A 22,443-nucleotide genomic window follows, 5' to 3' on the forward strand; every position below is an offset into this window, starting at 1 on the left:
GATGGGACAGTCACAACCACTCTGCATCCAGGCTGAGCAGGACCACAAAAAAACAACCACGTGTGAAAAGCATGCAGAAGAGCCACAGCAAAACTGAGACGGCAAATTATGGGAAAATAAGAAAAAATCCAGAGCAGTATGATGCTGATTTGAAGTGCAAAGGGAAAAAAAAAATCCAAATAAAGAATGAGGAAAATTGTGTGGCTAATAAGATTGGTGGAAACTGAGAAAAAGCCCAAATTCTTGTTATGATTTCCAAGATATTCAATATTTTGGCTCAGATTTGCTCTGTGCACACTGAGGCAAATTTCCAAGGCTTTGAAAAGAATTAAGAATTGTCCAAGCACAGAGTTTATCAATGAAGTTTAAAGACACTTCTTTTAATTCCAGTTTATCACCATTTTCTGTGAGGGACTAAATAATATTGACGTAATGTATTTCATGCACCACTCCAAGGCATATTTATGTATATAAGGAAACATAAAATAAAATATTTGCAGCTTTAAATGCTTTTTCAATATTTAATGTATACACATAAAAGCATTAATGGCATACAATGCAAAATATTTAAAATCAGTATTTTTTTCAGTTTAGAAAGCTGGTAATTTATACAAATTTGCATTAAATAATGCAAATCCCATGGGAAAGGGATCACCAGAGGTACACTCAGGTGCATTTCTATTTTTCACCTATTGTATCTTTAGCCTTTAGTACAAACTGCTTCTTCCAAAGAAGCGTTTCCTTTCCTGTGAAATAAATTAAAGCAAGAGACACATCCCAGCCTGACATTTGGACCTTGCAACTGGATTTTCTTACCCCTGACTGCACATCATAGAGGGTGTGGGTGAGGATGATCTTGAAGACTGCGTGGGACCGACTGCTCTCCTCGTTCATGTTGGTGGCAGCCACTGTCCGAGATTTGTTGCCCTCAGACATCAAGGACTCGATGTCCTAAATACAATTTTCACAGCCATGAGCATATCTGCATTAACATCCTTTTCAATTACCTCCAAAAATCATCTCGTCTTGGTCAAATACAGCATTTTCCCACTAAGCCCCCCGTTTGTTTAGTCAGAAAAACGTGAGGAAGAAAAAATAAATGTGATTCCTCCTCTTTAAAACCTAGAAACTCCACAGCGTCATGACTTCACCCGCTCCTCAACCTAGATATTAAATTATCAACAAAAAAAATGCACCTGGCTGCACACAGCAACACTCAAAAGCAGAGAAAGAAGTGAGGAAACAGCAATTTGTGTTGGAACTCTGCCACATTTTAGCCTCAAGTTGTCATGGTCTGAGAATTTGGAATACTGACAGAAGGCTCAGTGATTTATAAACCAGAACCACGCTGAACAGGTCATTTTATTCCTCCAAATTTTAAGAGCTTATTAAGTGCTTTGATCTGTTGTGATGCTTGAGAAAAAGTGCAGCTCTCCTGCTTTGGGGTTTCACAGCAATTGTGTAAAATAATTAAAAACCTCGAGGCTAAACTTCTGTTTCTGCATCTCTAGCTGGGTGATGCTGGAATAACTCAAATAAACAGCCAAACAAAGGACCACCACAGACCACTGACTCCAAATTCTGGATTACACAAAGCTGCTGGGCAACATGGAAAGGCAAAGCATGAAATGTGTCCTGTCTTAGCAGAAACCACCAAGGAGAGGTGGATGAACACCCGGAGAAACTGCAATAGCGGGACTGCACCGTTTTCATGTTTTGGTTAAACTGACAGATTCCATCCCATATTTTATCCATTCTCCCCACAGTAAGTTAATGCTGCTTTAAAAAGAGGGCATTTTGTGAATGCATGTATAAGCATTTACTCTCCTGCAAGCCATTTTCATGTGTTGCTCCCAAGCATTTGCTTGGTAAACACCCATTAGTTCATAATTCCAGCGTGTGCTACCGGGAAGGGAAATTACTGAGTAGAGCACGACAGGCAAAAAGTGACAAAGTGGGGCACTGAGAGCCTGCCTCTGCTTAATCCTGGGCCTGTAATTTATCACAGAATGCTTTCTCATGACAGTGTGCACTCACCTTAAGGCTGAGAGGAAATCTGTCCCATTCAACAGCTGAATTACTTCCAGAATTATTGAGCAGCACAAGACGAAGGGAGTTTCTCAGCCCTGTCCTCCCCAGGGATCACAACACAACAATCTACAGCTCTCTAGCTCTAAGACGACTGATAAGGAGCATTTTTATAATTCTGTCCAGCTTAAGGGACAGCACCTGGTGTGTTTAGGATGTCAAGATAAGCCTTTCATAAAGTTGATCCTTACCTTGTAGCTAGCAACAGCTAGTTTGGATAGGCCATCTACGTAAGGGCCATAAACACTGTGTTCTCTAACCTTTAATGACTGACGGCTTCTGGTTGGGGGGAAAAAAAAGGGATTTATAAGCATATGACTGACTTAAGACAACATTTACACAAAGTCCATTTCTCACTGACACAGCTCGAGCAGGATGGTCTCACAAACACCCACTGAAGCACAGAGCAAGGGCCCAGAATGCAAACAAAAAAAGCTTTGTAACACATAAAAAGCCGACACAGACAGTGCTGTCACTTCACAAAAGGTAAATTTACTCCAAGCTTTTAGTCTTGCTACTTCATTTTGATTTATAACGAGGAGATGCTGAGATCAGGAAGCAGCAAAAGCCATCCTAGGCAAATGTTTTAGATGGGATCCATTAAGGCAAACTGATTATGGAAAGGAAGAGTGTAAGACAAATACTACAGTGCCATTCACACACAAATTCCATACCCTTTAGGGTCAAGGAGATCTCTGACTTTCTCATTGTAAATCTCCATGTAGGATACTTCCACTTTGAAACTCTGCTCTTCATTTTCTTCTTTCTGTGCTCTTTCAAAGAGTCCACTGCAAAGTCTAGGGATTAATCCAGGCTGATCAGCAGTACCCATCATGGTGTAGGATTTTCCAGACCCTGTGTGAGGGAAGCTGTGATTAGAGAACATGCTACAAAGGTTCTTGCCGGGCAGAATATTGATAGGGAATAAAAGAGGTTAATTTTAAAATTTTTTTTTGCATTTCAGTGAAATACATTTCTTCAGTTTTCTGCCTTAAAGTAACCCAAACACCACAGAGCTAAAGACTATTTTAATGAAAAGGAAAAGCAGAAATTTGGTTCAGAGTGCTGGAGAATTTCCAGGTAGATACAGCCTTACTGTTGACGACAAGACACTAACACCCACAATCAGAAAACTCTTCATTTTACTCTTTAAATATTACATTAAAATGACAATTCAAGATTATTTTAACTGCAGAGGCAGAAAATCTGAGCGATGCTCTGAGCTCAAGGACGATCACGGTCACGCCAAAGATCATAATATGAAGTGTGAGAAATAAGGGTAGCCAGCAGCAACAAAACCTTACTTCTCATCCTGCTCACCTCATATCTGATGTTACAAAAGAGGAAAACATTTCTTATCTACGTTAGAAGGGCATCTCTCCTCACACAATGTCACAAGAGGCGTGGAAAGAACCTCCAAGCCAGAACACACCACCTCTGGAGGGAACACTTCTCCCTTACTCTGGGACTCACCCGTTTGCCCATAGGCAAAGATACAAGCGTTGTAGCCTTCAAAGGCATTCTGAAGAATATTCTCTCCAAGGCACTTGAAAACAACATCTTGACCTAGAAAACAGAACACACAAGCCAACACTGTAACACAGCAAGAGGTTTTTGTCTTTTGTTTTGGATTCTTCCACGATTAGGTAAAAATTGTGAGGGTTTTCCTGCTGTTGCTGCCTACATCACATCGAGTGTTTGCTCCCTGGAAAGGAGCAGAAGATGTGCTCCAGATTTATGCTGCTGTAAAATCAGGGGCTGGGATTATCATGGATAATACCTGGATGTGCTTAAAGCAACATCCTATGGAGGTTCATACTCAGAAGTTTTATCAGCAGAGAATCTACGACCAGCTGCAGAATTTGATCTCCTGAGGAATGACACCTCCTCAAAATATACTCAAGCTGTACATTTTAATGAGGGTCAGTTGATTTTAATCCAAGGGAATCAGCAGAGCACTGGAAAATTTTACTGTGTAAGATTTTGGATAATACCACGAGGAGATTTTTTGCAGAGGAGGAATCACAAGTATGTGGAAGATACGGATATTTTGCACTGGCAAAAAGTAAGGTGTATCACTTCTTTTGTAATTGAACTTTGAGTTTTTTTGGATCATTCTCCAAGCAGGGGAAGGAAGGCTTAAAACATCTGGGTAGTAACTACTTGAACAAAATCTATTTTCAGAATTAATTTTACAACTAGAAAAACTCAAGTCTGAAAAAGGCATGACAGAACTTTATGGACTGAAAAGTCCTCTCTAATAATGTTCCTTTAAGCTCTTCCTTTCTCTCACTGAAGTTCTTATCTTTCCAGCCAAATCCATGCTAAATTCCCCATCAAAAGCACCAAGAGCTGTGCCAGGCTCAGCTGGGGTAACACTTAGAGTGTGTAACATATCAAAATATCAGTTATATAGGCACCACTGTTACTTTGAGAAACAAAGTATGTAATATTCCTTATGTAATTTGTATGGCTGAAAGGGTCACATTTTTCTCTGTGCCTTGATAGGCTATTATTCATTAGTTATTTGTTAAAGAAATGAAAATTAAGAGGTGTATGTGTATGATTTTTCTTATGATTTTTATAAAATAAATGTTAACAAGTTGAACTGATCCCAAATTTTAAAGGGTAACAACTATGAAAGCAATAAACTACAGGAGTGATAAGTCCAAATATATTTCATATTTTACCATAACTATATGCCAAAATGCATTATAGTAATACATAGAAAACTTTTAATTGAATACATTACACATTCCCACTAAAGCATCTGAATTCACATACACTTAAACAAAATCAGGCTTTTATTAATATTCCTTTATTAGGTTTTATTATGATGCTAAAGTCCCTTCAGCACCGAAAAATATAAAACTACAAGTAACAGTGCTCCTCAAAAGAAATAAATGGATTTGATGCATTTAAAATGATGGAGTTGAAGCAGTATTTTAAAAAAAAAGCTGTAAATAGGAGTAAAGCATCATTGTGCTGGGTTTCTCCAGTCTCTGCACTGCAAAGGGGTGGCAGTGCCCATTGCTATTGTCATCTTTAGAGAAAAGAAACTGGAATGATTGAAGATTTCCCTTTTCCTGTTGACAGCAGCCAGTCAGAGAGGGGACAGCACTTTGTGCCATATGGCCTGTGCCCTGCAGCAAGGACTGCATTTTAATCACATCACTCCCACTTGGAGACAACCAAGCCACAGTAAATATTATTACCTGCATATTTTTCTTTGACAGATTCATCCATAGACCAAAAGCAGTGATCGTATGCAAACACCTGCAGGGGAACAAGCAGGACACCTCAGAACAGCTGCTGCCAAATCCAAATGTTATTCACATTCTGACATTTTGAATTCAACACACGTTCCCACTGAGCTCCTTATTTTCTAGGAGTTTGAGGCCTAAACAAGCACTTCACTTTCCTCTACGTTTTTATTTGTTCCTTGTTTCTATTTGTTCCTTTCTGTGCTGACCCAACTCCCCACTCTCCATGTGCCAACCCAGTGGATGTCAAGGACCTCTCCACTTCTCCCTCCAAACCCATCCTTGCAATTCATTTTTCACCAGAGTTTCTCTTTTGCAAACTGACAGATGTCCTCTAGCTCTTTCTGCCTCCCATCTCCCCGTGCCTCTTGTCTGCATAAATTAAAAACAAGCCTTAGGGTAGGAAGCTCTTTCCATACAAGAGGAGCACGCATTTATTTACATTCCATGACAAACCAAAGCAGCCATCAAAGTCTAATATTTGCAAAGAACAATAGGAAGCAAATCAGTTTTATCATGAAAAGAGCAGTGCTATGATATTTTTAATAGAAAACTTCTGGTTTTGCCATAAATCCATCGAAAGGTCTACAGGCACCTTTTGTCCTGAAAGATAACCTGAAATAATAGAATGTATATTTTGGGACAGATGTTTGCAAAAAACAGCTCCCCTGGGGATGTATCTGCAAGGAAAAATATTAATTAGGGTAATGTCTGACCTACATCCACACGGGCAAAATTTATTCTGTAGGATGTAGGAAAAGGGAAGTGCAAAGTGGGGCTCTCTGGCTGTGGATTTCCCCTCTAAGCTTAATGGAAGCTGCTCTTTTCCCCTTTGGATGTCCTGCATTGTTACATTGCTGACTACCAACATTTATGAAAATGCTTAACATAGCAAAATCCTTGAAATTTAAATAACTTTATCTTCGAAAATACATTGTTTTCCTCCCCTCATACTACACTGATGTACCAGCATCAAGAGATAAAGTAGTTATTTTATATCCTCTGAGGCAACAGCAACTTGTGTATTAAAAATTAAGGTGCTTTTTTTCTTTCTTTTGAATTCCTTTTACAGCTAAATATATTATTAAAGCATCCCAAGCCTTCAGAACATTTAGTAAAACACCCCTTGGATGTGTGAGCACATCCATGGAGCTGAACTCTGATGTGCCAGGGCAGAGTCTTCAGAACAAGCACAAAGTCACGGGACCATAAAAAACAAAATGAGTTTGCTTTAACACAAGCACCAGAAAACGCTTTTAAAAAGCCCACAAAGAACAAATATCCTCCATTCAGAGTCTGCAGTGCTGAGTGTGGATGTTCTCATTTGTTCCTCTGACTCATTTCTTGGCACGGGCTGCACAGAGCATTTCTGCAGCAAGGAGATGCTTCGAGTTTCTTACTCAGCAGCTGATCAGCCACAGAGCTCTGCAAAATGCTTTTAATATTTGGATAACCCAAGAGGGAGCCAGTGATAGGACAACTCTCACACAACCTGATAAAAGCCCTTACCTTTGGGTGAGTCCTGCTGTTCCCCAAGGCATCAGGAGTGGAGAGGATTTGGTACAAGGTCAGGGAAAGAAAAAAAAAAGAAAAAAGACAAAAGAAAAACAAGGACTGTTAGTTGTAGTGATTTTAGCTTAACTGTGTTATCAATTATCACTGGAATGCTGTATTTAAAAAGTTTATTTCTCTCCTCAGATCTCTCCTTGCTTACAGATCCCAAGTCATTTGAGAAACCCTTTTAGGGGCAAGATTTGAGACGCTGCTCAGAGTTGATTTAAAACTCAAAGCCACTGATTTTCCTCATGCTGCATCTCTTCCTCATTCTCTCACAGGTTTATTTTTCTTGTGACACCTCTCCCTCTCTCTCGGTGTCATTGCCTCTTAAAAACAAAGTACCCAAGCAACATAAAAATTTCCAAAACCACTTGAACAGGAACTTCAGGAGTGTTATTCAAGAGGAAATTTCAGAGTCCAGCCCTTGGGCTTGCCCAACCCAGCTCACTCTGGTTGCTGGGACAGCAGAGCAAACATTTGCTTCCCCAAAAGAATGAGCAGAGAACAGCAATTCCTCTACTCTGTTATGTGCAGAATTTAAAAGTTTGGGGGTTTTTGTTTGTTTGTTTTTAAGCAAGTACAAAATTACTGGAGTGACCTTTAAAATACCAGCACGGCCTCAGTCCATGACTGCAGGTTATGCAGCCTCCCCACATCAGAGGCTGGAGAAAAGCAGTAAACACACAACAAGCCACTGATACTCCCCTTGTCCTGGACCTTCCAAATGACATTAGGAAACTCTTGACATCAGCAACGAGTAAAGTCTTGTGACAAGCAACACTGATTTCTTTTGAACAGAGCAGGAGAAAGACATGGAAGCCATACAGGATTACCCTCAGAGCTCCTGCTGCTCACAGGGCTTGAGAAGTGAGATTAAAAATAGGAATTTCTGAGCCTTGTCTCTCAAAAACTATTATTCATTACGCATATCCATCACCTCTTTTTACTCCTGCCTGGATCTGCTGTGTGTATCTGTTTGACAGAAGAGGAATGATGAGCACTTGGGAGAGCAGGATGATTATTTAAGTCAAGGTCACTCCATGTCACGGGGTCATCCAAGTCAGCAATGACAACATGACCCCTTTTCCTCTGCCATCTGGCTCAGCTGAAATAAAGGCTCTCCCAAGGCCCTTGGCAGCAAGCTTGGTGCAGACTCTCAGCTGTTGCACCAGGGTGGATTTTATTGAGGGAAATCTCCTTCACTGGGACTTTGATCCAGACACAGGAGACTCCAGGGAGCCCCTCTGGATCCCTCTCAGAGAGACACAGGAGCATCTTCATGGCTTTCTGTGCTCTGAAATGCTCATGGAGCACTTTGCTGCAGGACTTCACTGGAAACTGCTTTCAGGGAAGCTCTGCTTACAGAGCAGGTTAATCACTATTCCTACAGCAACATTCTCCTTGTAAAACAGAGGGAAGAGCAAACCTGGATTCAGAGTCTGAGTTTAGCACTCCAGAGATGTGACACTGCCCTGCTCACACTCCCCAGCCCAAATCCAAGGCAGGATTATATTGCAACAACCCAGCTGATCTGCCCAGCCCTCAATATAGGGCATATTATTGAGTATTTGGGTTAAAGCAGCCATAAGGATCTAATCTGAGAAGTTCTATCACAGATACAATTTTAAGACGATGGATTACACGGGGCTATGTATCACCAAGCTTAACTTAAGACCTTTAGTCTGAACTAAGTATCTCATTTTCTGAAGGGCTGCACGAACACACAGATCCAGATCTTAGGTCTTGCTTAATCCAAACGTGAGGGAACAGAAGCCCCACAAAACCCAGCATTTGGAATACAGCACAGCCACACAGAGCTGCAGCTTGTTTGATGTACTTTTGACCATGAAGAGAATAAATGGGACAAATGTTTCCCCAAGGAAAGCATTAAGGGTGCAGCCTGCATCACACAGCATTGTGCTGTGCACACACGAGCCCATTAAAGCTGCAGCTGCGTGCTGGGCCCAGAAACCCATGAAAAGATTTGCAGCCTGATTCAAAATCCCTTGGGAAGTGAGTAAGATGGGGAAATAGAGCACCCACAGCAGGCTGGTTGGCTGTGAGGACACACTGGGACTACTGCTGGGTGTTCACACCCAAGTGCTCCCAATCCCAGAGGTGAGGAAAAGGTAAAAATACCAAGAGCAGCAGGGAAGGATCTCCCACAGCAAAACACACATGGCAGGAACACCTGCAAAAGACAGGGAGGTGATTTTCCCCCTCTACTCTACTTTTGTCAGACCCCACCTGGAATGCTGCACACAGTCCTGGTGTCCCCAACATGGAAAGGACATGGAACTGGTGGAGCCAAGTCCAGAGGAGGCCACGAGGTTCATAAGAGACTGGAGCACCTCCCCTGAGGAGACAGGCTGAGGAATTTCAGGCTGTTCAGCCTGGAAAAGGTTGTGTAGAGACCTCACAACACCTTCCAGTGTCTGAAGGGTGACAGGGAAGCTGGAGAGGGGCTGTTCATCAGGAACTGGAGCGACAGGACAAGGGAGAATGGGTTCAAATGGGAAGAGAAGAAATTTAGGTTAGACATCTGGAAGGAATTGTTCCCTGTGAGGGTGGGGAGGACCTGGCACAGAGAAACTTCCAGGGATGAAGTAGCCACAGCTTTTGGGGGCAATCTGTACCTTCTCATCCTCACAGCCAGGAATTCCTATCTATCCCATCTATCCCTGTCCTCTGGCAGTGGGAAGCCATTCCCTGTGTCCTGTCCCTCCATCCCCAAGGATGCTGCCATTCCGAGGTGCAGGCACAGCTCCTCGGCTCACAGCCAAAAATTCACATCTATCTCAGATACAGCAGCAGCATCCAAGGCAGAGCAGGAAAACTTATCTTTTCGCCACTGAAGGATGTCACTGAGATGCTTTCAGCTACTTGTTTTCACTTGTATCCAGCCTGACAGGAATTTGCCAACTCCCTTCTTTTATCTCTTCTCAGCTCAATGTCAAACAGAAGTAGGTTGGACTCTAACGTATCTAACTTATTTCTAAAATTAAGAAAGTAGGAAGACTACACTGAAACCACATCTTACATTTAACAGTATTTTATTTGTTGCAGGAAATTGCAATGAGATGATCTTTGCAGTCTTTTCCAACTCAAATCATTCAGTGTTTCCATGAATATATCCTGCTGTTTTGAGAATGAATGAAGATATGGAGCTTGGGTAATAATTTCTGTTTACCTCTTACACAGTTGTAAATGTCCTCATGAAGCTTCTTGTTTAGGACACTTGCTTTTTTATAAATATTCTGGTGGTTCCACAGATCTCAAGCACAATGTAAAAAATATGAATAAATTCAGAGCAGGTCCCAGCTGAGACCATCAGTGTATGTGCAACACAACTTCTCCTTCATTTTTTTTTTTAATAGAATAATTAACTTAGGTATTCAACCACAATAAACTGTTCGACCATAATTATTAGTGGCATTTTAGCTTTTTCCATGCTCAAAAGGGGAAGGAAGGTTAGTGAGCTTAAGTGTATTTCAGATTGTGCAAATGCTGAGGAGGGGGAGCACCCCAGCAAAGGAGCAGAGGTGAACCCTGGCTGGGGAGAAGAGAGCTCAGCCCTTATCTCTTGTGTCTGGCTGAGCCCACAGCCCCCAGATAGCAGCCAGCTGGCAAATCAGCACATGCTCTAAATCAGTCACAGCACATCTCGCCTCTTGTCTAAATCACAAACAGGCAGATGGGGCAAAGGGAGGAGAAAGGTGGGAGGTGGCAAGGCAGGAAACAGGGGAAAGGCCTCCAGAAGCTCTAGGACAGGAGCTGACACACCAGGCATGGGGTTTCTTCTCGGTGTTTTTTTGGGAAAAGAACATTTCCTGTGGCAACAGTTACTGCAACAACATCCAAACTGTATGTTTGAGTGATACTGCCAAGTGGCACAAGGCTCTGCTGGGTTTATGGAATTGAAACATAACCTTTTGTCATTTTCAGAAGCTTCTGACTAACAATATGATATAAATTTGAGGGTTAGAAAAAAGAAAAAAAAAGAGAGGCAATAATTCCAACTATGAATCGAGAAAGTCTCAGCAAATCTCTCCAGAAATTCTTATTGCTTTCCAGTTTCAGTCTTCCACAACCATTGCAAAAACAACTATATCAAATTCCAGTGTAATTACTGCTATTTTATGCCCTTCAGCAGAAACTGCCCAGCATAAACTCTAGAAAGCAGATAAAACTGCAACTAGAAAAAGAAACTGATGGGGAAAAAAACTCCTTGGGGTTCACAAGTGAAAAGGTGTCAGTGTCTCCCAGAGATCACTCTAAGGCCATATCTTTAGCTTCCCAGCTGGCTTTAAAAAATACTATTATTAAAAGTAAAGCAGACACGATGCGTAACAGTAATTTACTCTTTGGACCCAGTCATTCTGGAATGCTGGGATTTTATTAATAAGCTGTTGCAGACAGAAGCTCTGCAATAACTATCCTAAGTTCTGACAGACACAAGAGCAGCGTTTACCACTATTCCATGAAATCAAAGAACTGAAGTTACATTGGGCAGTTTGTCATCCCCTCAGATCTTTCCCTCCTTTCTCTCCCTGGTTAAGTATGGCTCAAAACAGCACAGGTACGGAAAACCCTGAATCACAATTCCTTTTGCGGCTCCTGTACAGTGTTTTCATGGAATCACAGAATGGTCTGGGTCGAAAAGGACCTTAAAGATCATCCTGTTGCAATCCTGTGCCCATGGCAGTGATACCTTCCACTGGAATGAAAGGGGTTTTTCCTTGTTCCTCCTCACTCACCTGCCATGAGCTTCCCTACCCAACCCCAGCAGAGCCAGGAGCACCTCAGGAACATCAAATATCCCATTCCCAGCACAGAGCTGTGCTGAGCAAACGAGGCTCTGTTTGAAAAGCAGTGGGTTAAAACATAATAGATTTCACAGACTGAAGTGTTCCTCAAGAAAACCCATCCTTCAGACAAGGCTTTTGAGTCTTGAGGGTGTTTGGGCAGTGGCCAGGCTCCCCAGGGAACTGTCACATTCCCGAGGCTGCCGGAGCTTCAGGAGCATTTGGACAATGCTCTCAGGGCTGGGGTGGGATTGTTGGGGTGTCTGTCCAGGGCCAAAGGTTGGACTGGATGATCCTGGTGGGTCCCCTTCCAGCTCAGGCTTTTCTATAATTTTATGACCCCTGGCTACATCTCAGAGGGCAAATATTTGGTGTAGATAAGTGGAATTCCAAAGGAAGCACCCTCATTGCCCCAACATTAGACACCTGCCTGAAGAGGAGATGGGATTTTACACCCCAGAGTCTTTTATTCTGAAGTAACTGGACTTATGATTTCCAAGCTTTCCTATCCTTCACAGGACCTTCCTAGAGTGGAGAAGCTGATAAGTGGTGCAGGAATTACTGAAAAGTTCCAGCACCAGCAAGTCTCAAGGCATTGCAGCAGATGGAAAGAAGGCACCAAAAAAAGAAAAAATAATCAGAAAGATCTTGGATTTGTTTGAAGCTTGGGAGCCCAGTTATCTAATTGGTAGCTTGTGTGGACTGGTTTGGTTTTTTCCCCCTGTATGAATAAAGGACTCAGAACAGAGTATTTTGAAGAGCCAGCACTGCAATGGTCAGAGTTTTATTGTTTCAATTTCAGCTGCAGGATTTCTTTCATGGCATAAAAAATTCACCAGCCACTGGTGAAGTAAAATGTAGAGAACAGATGTAATGATTTTATTAACACAGACATGACTGAAAGACAGCAGTATGACAGCTGATGATAAAAATTAGAATTCTGTTTCCTCTCCTTCTGCCTATCAGATAAATACAACTTGCAATCCATTTTGCTGCTGCCAGGTATATACAATGAGAGGAAAAGTCAACTGAATCAAGTTTGATCACTTCAAGCCTATCCTGTGATACACAGAAATCCATTCTCACAGAATATTTCAGATTGTAAAGTGCTTAACATGGTTGGGTTTCACAAGTGTTTACCAGTTTATAAATATTTTTACCTCGCTTTTACATGCAGACCAAGTGGTATCAAAATGCTGAGGCCCACCAAACTCCAATTTTTGATGACACCCTGCAATTAATATTTTTCTTACAGAGTCTCATTTTTACTTCCACGGCAATACTGAGTTCTTTGGGAGAAAACCACACATTTGAGCAAAACACTTTTTTGCACTCAGAGACGGCCTCTTTAAAACAAAATCTCCAAATACATTTAAAAAAACCAAAACAACCCCTAACCTGTGAACGAGCATACACAGTTCAAAGCCTGAATTTGTGTAGCTAAAAGGAACAAAGGTAACCACTGTTCCTTGGAAAATTCCTCCAGTGCTCCAAGGCATTCCAGGCGTAGTTGGCGGTTACTTAGTTTCTACTGACAAAACTAATTTTTGCCAGCTCACTCAAAACAATTTAAAAAAAAAAAAAAAAAAAAAAAAAAGCAAGCGCCCCAAGAACTCGGCTTGAGCAGCAGCTTTGTGGGTTTGGGATATTTTGTACTTGGAGCTAAATTTTCTGTATTGTTGGTACAATAATCTGCTTAGTCCTGACCGCATTCAAGCAGAGCATGGATCCCAGAAAGCTGGTGTTATGACAAGGGGATTACAACTTTATCCTTTTGTTTGTAAATACTCAGATGTCAAGATACTCTTGTGCTCTAGAGAATGTTTGGTGAACAGCCAGTCCTCAAACTTTCAATTACTATTGTGAATTACAGTATATTTTAATGAAGTGGGTTGTAGCTACCTTTTTATAACCATGTGAGGGAGGGAAAAAACCTCGTCAGTTTTTTTAACTCCTCCTGGAGATCCCAAATGGAAAGGGATGGCAAGTGGAGCACCACGTACAGGAAAATACACAATATGTGGCTATTTTGTTCTACAACATCAACAACTCAGCATTCACATCCAGGATAACCTTTAGCCAAGCCACTGGCACGCAGGATTAATCCCAGAATGATCTCCTGGGTACTATGGAAAGCCAAGAACTGGCACTAAAAGGAATTTAATCCCTGAAAGGGTATTTCAAGAACTCTCTCAGGTCCATCAAGACTGGATTTTCCACCTTTGGTAAATCACCCAGCTGTATTATCAAATCCATAAACTCATTAGAGCCTCTACCATAAATCAATTCGAGTCTGTCTGACTTCCTTGAAAACACAAATAAAACAACCAGAATCACTTTGAAAGAGAGTTGATTTTCACGTGGACTCTGCAACATTTACACAAGTACCTAAACACAAATGTGTGCATCCAATATCCCTTGGAGAAAGAAGAATCCCAGAACAGTTTGGGTTAGATGGCACCTGAAATGTCATCCAGTGCCACTTCCCACTATCCAGGCTGCTCCAAGCCCTGTCCAGCCTGGCCTTGGACAATTCCAGGGATCCAGGGCCAGCCACAGCTTCTCTGGGCAATCTATGCCAGGGCCTCACCACCCTCACAGGGAAGAATTTCTACCCAAAATCTTCTTCAGTCCTTCTCTGCTTCAAACGAGGGAGAGAGGGAAAGGGGGAGAAAGAGAGGGGGGGGGAGAGAAAGAGAGAGAGAAAGAGAGAGAAAGAGAGAGAAAAGAGAGAGAAAAGAGAGAGAAAAGAGAGAGAAAAGAAGAGAAAAGAGAGAGAAAAGAGAGAGAAAAGAGAGAGAAAGAGAGAAAAGAGAGAGAAAGAGAGAAAAGAGAGAGAAAAGAGAGAGAAAAGAGAGAGAAAAGAGAGAGAAAAGAGAGAGAAAAGAGAGAGAAAAGAGAGAGAAAGAGAGAGAAAAGAGAGAGAAAGAGAGAAAGAGAGAGAAAGAGAGAGAGAAAGAGAGAGAGAAAGAGAGAGAGAAAGAGAGAGAGAAAGAGAGAGAGAGGGAAAAAGAGAAAAGGAAACAGAAAAAAAAAAGATAAAAGAATAGGAAAAAAAGGAAGAAAAAAAAAGAGAGAGAGAAAAGGAGACATTTGCAGGAGTACAAAGAGATCCACAGCCATGGAGGCTCCACAAGAGCCCACAAGCTCTTCACCCTCATATTAATCAATCAGTGCACACTAAGGAAATTACTGCATGGACTCTTCAACTCAGAGAAACAAATGCCTCACCAAGAGCATTCTGAAAATCATGGTAATGATTTCTATTTCTTTTAAATAAGCACTAACTCCCTCCAAGCACAAATGTGTAGAAGAGGTGTGTCTGAGTACTTGCTAATTTAATTCTCCATCTACTCTCCGACTGAATTACCAACATTATGAAGCAGCTCTGTACTCCTCACACCTGACTGTCAACATTTTCTGGCATCCTCAGAGAACTTTCAGTCATTTATTTCATGACTGTCCCGGCAATTTGTCTTAGATAATCACAGATGCAACTTGGGAGACACCTTCCAGCCCCGAGGCCAAAGTAAGAAGTCAAATTGCTTCCTTTGCTTTCTTTTTTGGTTCCACAGGTACTCTCAGTGGAGAGTACCACCTTCTCCTCTTTGGACTTGGTTCTCCAGCTCCTTCAGCACATCCACCAGGCATTAAGCAAGTAGGAAATGTTGGAAGTGGCAGCAGTTCAAAAGAGAACATTGTTGTGGCCACATTCTGTAAAGAAATCAATCTGGATGGTGTGGTTTGTGCACGCACAGGGCATTTACAAGACTAGGGACTTCACTGGGTACAGTAGCCAGTCACTTTCTGAATCCTGATGCAATTTCAGCACCTCTGTATCTCCGGCTGATGAAGCTGGTACATGCACAGTGCCAAAATTCATACCCTCAGAGCCATTTTTGGTGCCTCCACAACCAGATGCCTGCTAAGCACAAGTGTTATTTTCATGTGGTAAAGTCTATTCATGGCCTGTTTTGGATCCAGCTTCAAATGAGGGATTCGAGCAGTATTTAAAATACACACAACACTGGAAACCACAAATGATGTTGGTCTAATGGTGGATGGGGAAGAGGAAGAAGGTAAGAGCTGTAGGCAAGAAGGGTTGGTCATTAGCATAAAAAAAGTGATTTGTCTTGGCTCCACTGCTGAGTAACCACCTGAATTTCCCCACATCAGCACATCCATGTTTCCTTAATCACAGTGACAACCCAGAGGCTGTTGCACAAGACCTGAGTACTCTCAACCCAAACCCTTCATCAGCATCCAAGGAGCCTGGGAGGTGAAAAGAACAGCACAAGTCACCTGAACCAAACTGCAAGGGAGAACAGCAGCTTGTCAAGGCACTGGCATCTCAAAAAGAGCACTTTCAACAAAAGCCTGGCATGTATGAGAAGCCTCAAACATTCAGCTAGAGTAGAATTAGTGTTTATGTGCCTTAAAAAGAATGATGTCATGCTGCCTTGCTCTTCCCGAGAGCACAGACTCTGTACCCTCCCTGATCAATGCTGTTTATATTCCTCCAACCCTTTTAGGACAACCTGACTGATGGATGGAGATAAGGAAGCAGGCAGCAATCAATATCCTTATCACCACCCCTGGAGAGATCCACCAGATGCAGAGATGTGGTGCTTAGGGACGTGTTTTAATGGTGGGCATGGCAGAGCTGGGCTAATGGGTTGGAATCCATGATTTCAATGGTCTGTTCCAACCTAAACAATCTTACAATTCTACTGTTCTAATTTCTTCCCAATATCCCGCTGAACTCCAGAAATCTCACTACAGGAGTACCTGGCATGAGGAAATAAATACAAACTTCGTCCCAAAGAAAGCAAGAAAGAACTGCTTTCCATTTTTGAAGCAAACTCTCTTCTGGCTGACCTAGAAAAGCAATCCTTATCCTCAGTGTACAACTCCAATCAGCTGTTTTTCCTTCTCAGCATGAGGATGAGAAATAAGCTATAATTGACCTGTTTGCTGAAAAGCAAAGGGAAAATACAGCGTATTATGAAAATTACAGGCAAGCCTTCACCATGACAGCTCGTCTCCCATGTTCTGTATCTGCCCTGCTAATGCCTCCAGACTGCTGAAAAAAATGTTAGAGTGCTCTAGGCAGAATTAAATATTTGCTTAAGCCAGAACTGCATTAAAGTGAACATATCTGCACTGAGAACTTGTTCTGAAGACAAAAAATAACATCTTTGGAGTGAGGAGGAGAGAGAGACCCCAGAAATACAGATTTCTTCATTATTTGGTGAAAAATGCCCGATTATTTCTTCCTAAATAGGTGTTGCTGATTCACTGCAGCATTCCTCTGCACCCTAAATTTCTCAAATTCATCTTTTGGCCACGTGATGAACCTACCCATCTGCTTTGTCTATTTTTCTCCCTCCTACCTCAGCAAATGGCTGTGGTCCTTTTTAAGCGTAGGAAATATTTTGTGAACTATTCTTGAGTTAACACACTGCAGAGTTACTCCAAAGCACTGCAGATCATTCATGCCCATTGTGTTCCAACTGAAATCTCTCATTTGGGCAATCAGATAATCCTGAAGAACTTAATGAGGAAGATAATTTTGAATACACGTTCATCCCTTACTTCTTGCTCCAATGATAGTTATTCTTGTGTACAAACAACTCTTTCACTAAACACTTGTACCAACGGCCAGCACCCCAAAAACCAAGGTGGCAGCTGCTGAAGGCTTTGTTCATTACTGCTGCTGATTTACTCATGCTGGGGAAAATAAGAATCAGGAACAGGCATCAGCAGAAGGGTGTGACTGGTGGGACCAAGCACAGGAGCTACAACGTCGAGAGTGCAAAACCATGTGGCCCCAAATTAATTCAGAAGTGAGCTAGCTGGAAAAGACACTGAAACTGGGCTTGGTGAAGCTAGACATCATTTTTGGCTGACAAACATTCTTCCAGAGACTATGGCCTGCAGGGCTGTAAGGAGCAATCAAGGATTAAGTTATCATTTCATGCTCCGGCAGCAGAACGCAGATATTTAACAAGGTGAAACACGCACCACGCACCTTCACTTATCCCTTTCAGCCACGAAAATGGTGTCAGACTCAATCCCACCATGTACTTTCCCCTGCCAACCAATCTCCTGGGCCTGGATCCTGGCCAGGGACTCGCTGCCAACCCTCATGTTGTCCCAGGGCAGGGCAGAGAAGTGTTTGTGCAAGGAGGATGCAACCTCCACCCTCAGGCAGACTGCTGAGAGACTGCTCCTGGTGCTCCAGGATCACACAAGGCTTCCAAAAAATGCCAACATGAGCCCTCTGGTCTATCATCAACTTTTATCACTTATTTTTAGCACTGAAGCGAAGGAGGGATGCAGGGCCTTTACCCATGGGATGAGATCTTACAGTCTGTCGGCAGATTTTCCAAGGGAATTCAGGTAAAAACCCAGGAGCTCTGGCAGGAAATCTTTCCCCAGCAGCCTCAAAGCACCTACAAGCCAAGGTCAGAGTTGCTGCTGAAAATGCCACAGCTGCCAACCAGATTTCCTCCTGCCTCACTCTTATCCCTAATTACTTCTAAGAGCTTTCCACGAGCAGCACCATGGACTCGCTTCCTGTGCTGCTCTTATTCCCAGAGCTGTTTATCTCCCCAGCATGCCTTGTCTTTTGAAATCCCTTTCAACACCTCTCCCACAAACCAAAAAAACCATCCCAAAAGGAGACTTAAACCCTTCCATAACGCTGCTTCTAGAGCAAAAGCTGTTCATGGTTGTAGATATTAAAAAAAAAAAAAAAAGTCCTTTTTAAGACATTACACATGTGCTGGGTTACATTCCATTCAGGCCAATTAAAAGTTCATTGTATGGTCAAGTGTTCTGTGGTGCACAAATGCAGCTCTGTGGCTCTTTAGTACCTTCCCCTCTTAGAAAATACAAAGGGGCTGAAAATAGGGAAAACAGCAGACAGAGCAGGGAATCACAGAGCTGGATAAAAAGAAACAACGCCTCAGGGCTGTGTGTGAACGAGTCTCATGTTGTCACTGAAAACAGAATTTCAGGATGGTTTGGAGGGGATCTTTTAAAGGTCATCTCATTCAACCCTGCAGATCACCTTCCACTATCCCAGGCTGCTCCAAACCCTGGCCTTGGACACTTCCAGGGATCCAGGGGCAGCCACAGCTTCTCTGGGAAACCTGTGCCAGGGCCTCACCACCTCTTCAAAAACCCTCCTAGAACTAATCTAAAATGACTTTGCTCCAACTGCAGGACAAATCCACCACTGTAAATTCAATGCTCCAAAGCTTTTTCTGGACTAAAGCATCTACAAGGTCCATCCCAGATGAGAACATTTGGGTTTTCTGGGAACATCATCATAATAAACTGGTTTTATAGGAAGTCCTAGTAAACAGAGCAATCCATCACCCAGAAGCTGGGACCTCTGTGCTGATTCCCACTGCCAGGAATGATTAATACAAAATGGATACTTGGGCATTGAGGAAATACCAAAATACATCTCTTCTCATCACCGACCGTGTGCCATAGCCCTGCAAAAATACTGTCACTGGTTAATTCTGTCAAAAAGCAATGTAATTACAAAAAGAAAAACCCCAGGAATAAACAAGAAAAACACAATCACATTTCCTTGTTGGGATCTGAGGGAATTTCTCTTTTGTACTTCTAAATTCTTCACCTACATGTGGAATTTTAGAGTCATAAAGGTCACAGAAGATCTCGAAGAGCATCGAGTCCAACTGTCAACCAGCAGTACCACCACGGTCACCACTGAACCATGTCCCCAAGTGCCATATCCAGACTTTTTGGAAAACTTCCAGGGATGGTGATTCCACCACTGCCCTGGGCAGCTTGTTCCAATGCTTGACAACTCATTCCACAAAGAAATTTCTCCTAATGTCTAATCTAAATCTCCCCTGGCACAATCTGAGGCCATTTCCACTTGTCACCTGGGAGGACAGACTGACCCACACCTCACTACAACCTCCTATCTGGGAGTTGTACACTTTCGCAACCTTTAAAAATAATCTGCCATCACAACAATATCACAATTACAGCAAATTTTGTGTCATTTCTTTATGAGGGCAACACAGCCTGTGCTCCATGTGAGTTCTGCTTATTTGGGGCACAACACCCTCTGCAGAAAACTGAAACTCTAGAAGTGTAAAAACCTAAAACAAGATGAAAAAGTCAACTCCAACCCAAAATTTGAACTAATGTTTACCTCCTCACACTGTTCTTTGACTCCACAGTAGCCACCAGCACCAGATACAGTTGCTGGCAGCCGGTTTCACTTTGAACTTCTTTTCCTTTTCCAAAGATCTATCTGGAAAACAAATTCTCGTACGTGCCACGTGGGAAAGAGTTTCACATTTTGTGGTCTCAGTGATTAAATAGTGTGATAGTTCACACACGCAGTGAAGGAGCCATTAATTTCCCTGAAAAAGAACCACCTAAAGGTGATACCAAATAAACTTGTCGGCTCCTGATGCCAAGTTTGCATTGCAAAGAAGTTATTTTTAGCCTGCAAGTGTGAGCTACGCAGCAAGTTGCTGGTATTCATAAACAGGGATGGGGTGTGAGGCTTTCATGTGCTCTGAACAGAGCCAAAGGATGTTTCCTGCTGAATTCTAACTTTGAACTCCCAGGCTGACTGCTGCTCGTCTCTTCTGGCTGAAAAATTATCTTGCTTTTAGATGAAACTTGTTGCCTGCTTTTGACTGTGCCTCATATGGGACAGCACATGCAAAAGCACTTTATGTTGACACTATCATGATTTAGCACTGAGCACAGCAGTTCCCTAAAACAAGAATAAAAGCAGATGTCTGTTTGCATCTTTAGAAGTTCTTTTAATTATTTTAAACGCACTCATCGCCAAGAAATGCTTTAGTTTTTGCTAGTGCTGGATGAAATTTGGAGATTAGAAAGGTGCCCAGCAATACTTTCTGCTCATCCTGAATTTCAAAGAGCAGCTATGAATATCTATTTGATGAACAGACAGATACTGGAATTTTATCAGACGAACAATCTGAAGCAACTGTTCTCATAGTCACCCATATTTTATTCTTCTAAATCCAAAAGACATCAGACCATTTTGAGAAGCTGGAAGCTAAATACTAAATTGTCCATTAAAGGTTATACATTTAATGCTCAGCACACAGCTCTTCACACAGAACAACAAAACAAGAATCATTAATTAAATTATTCCTCTAAAACTGTCCTGCTGGATTCCCTGGTGACTGCATCACTCAGAGTCACAAAGCAGCTTCGAAGTCACTGCAAAAACCCAACAATCCCACTTGGAACATAACAGGGAATTTGAAGGTCAGCTCCTCTCCTTCCCATCTGCATCATTACCATAAAAATGTTTTCTAACAACAGTTCCTTGTTACATCAATTCTTCGCCACTTATATCAAATAAACTCAACCATCTTCATTTCCACGGGGATGTTTTCCAGGCTGTAACTCCCCCAAATTGTGGGGATATATGAACTCAGTTGCTTCCTTACTAAACAAAACCCACCCACATGTACAAGTTGCTAAAGAAAACATTATTTTTAATGGCCAATTTCTGTTTCAATGGGGTAGAGGTGGGAATGGGAAGAAGGACTTTCTGTCAGAGAGAGAGGAAAGTTATTGCATGAAAGTTGACCAGAAATCTCATTTAAAAATGAACTGCAGAATATTTGTGGATTAGTTGTTCCACAGAGCTCACACTGTGTCCACCACTACGAACCATCCTTTAGTCTTAAAAGCAGTAACTAAGGGGAAAAATAATAATTCCCCAAACTGGTAACTTCACAAAGAAGTTTGCTGTACACCAGCAGCGAGCAGAGATTTAAAGAGACAAACTGAAAGGGAAAACACAGACAGGTAGCCAATATTTCCTCCCTGAACAGAGAGAGGGGGGAAAATCAACAGCCAAAATGATCTCTGAGAGTCACCAGTCTGGTCTGTTCCTCTGGAGCAGGCTGAGACCAGGGAGGTGAGCAGACAGCAGGGTAAAACCACTCTGAACTGCCACACACACTTGGCTTTTCCACATTCCTTGCTCTTGCTGGTTGTCTCACACAGCCCATGACTGAAGCCACAGAGAGACAGAATTTTTTTAGCTGTTACACCACCTACAAATGTTTTTCAGCTTTTCCCTCCTCCCACTTAATAAAACCATCACTATGTTCTAAAGAGCCTGTGAGGTCAAAACGAACAAATCTGCATTTAAAGACAGCAGCCTTTCTTCTGCAGAGCCTTTGGTGACAGAGCAGGGCATCCATGCCCTCCTCCCACAGCCAGCCCTAAAAACACAGGTTGGAACCCACCCCTTTAGACAGACCAGGCTATCCTCCTCCTCCTCCTGCTGTTAAACAAGAAAGGAAAAGTCTTTATTTTGCAGGCTGGGAGACTATCCAAGGTCAGCTGCTCTAGGATGATGCCTGTGTTGCAAAAATAAAAATATAGTTTGTTAACAGTTGTTTTCCCCAAAATATAGCCCTGAAAGTGGTGGCTAAAACAAGTCCCTTTCCCTCAACATTGTTTTTTGCAAAGGGAAAGAACTTTGACAAAGAGAAAACAAACTTAACGTGTTTGAAATGAGTATCAGACTTGCAGATAAAAACCATAAGACACCATAAGAACGAAATACAAGAATTGACAAAGTCCAGGAGAGGAAAAAAGTAAAGGGATATTGCTAAAAAGTTCACACATTCCAGCTGAGTGAGTTCCTCAAAAATCAGCCTTCAGGAGCAGCCCCGATG

The 22,443-nt window shown here is 42.2% G+C and overlaps 1 protein-coding gene across 3 annotated transcripts in view; it reads right to left on the minus strand.

Moving 5' to 3' along the window:
* The window catches only part of KIF13B (kinesin family member 13B), a 120,074-nt gene that overhangs the window by 65,654 nt on the left and 31,977 nt on the right, over positions 1-22,443 (minus strand). For 2 of the 3 annotated variants that reach the window (XM_066314597.1, XM_066314595.1), the window contains exons 3-8: positions 6,861-6,876; positions 5,304-5,364; positions 3,562-3,654; positions 2,763-2,943; positions 2,280-2,367; positions 817-951 (exon numbers count right to left, since the gene is read on the minus strand). In XM_066314597.1, the coding sequence (XP_066170694.1) occupies positions 817-951; positions 2,280-2,367; positions 2,763-2,943; positions 3,562-3,654; positions 5,304-5,364; positions 6,861-6,876 (574 nt within the window). The remainder of the gene's footprint in view (positions 1-816; positions 952-2,279; positions 2,368-2,762; positions 2,944-3,561; positions 3,655-5,303; positions 5,365-6,860; positions 6,877-22,443) is intronic. The other variant, XM_066314596.1, reaches the window with a different exon arrangement.

The sequence above is a fragment of the Sylvia atricapilla genome, chromosome 3 (assembly GCF_009819655.1).
Source record: "Sylvia atricapilla isolate bSylAtr1 chromosome 3, bSylAtr1.pri, whole genome shotgun sequence".
NCBI lineage: Eukaryota > Metazoa > Chordata > Aves > Passeriformes > Sylviidae > Sylvia > Sylvia atricapilla.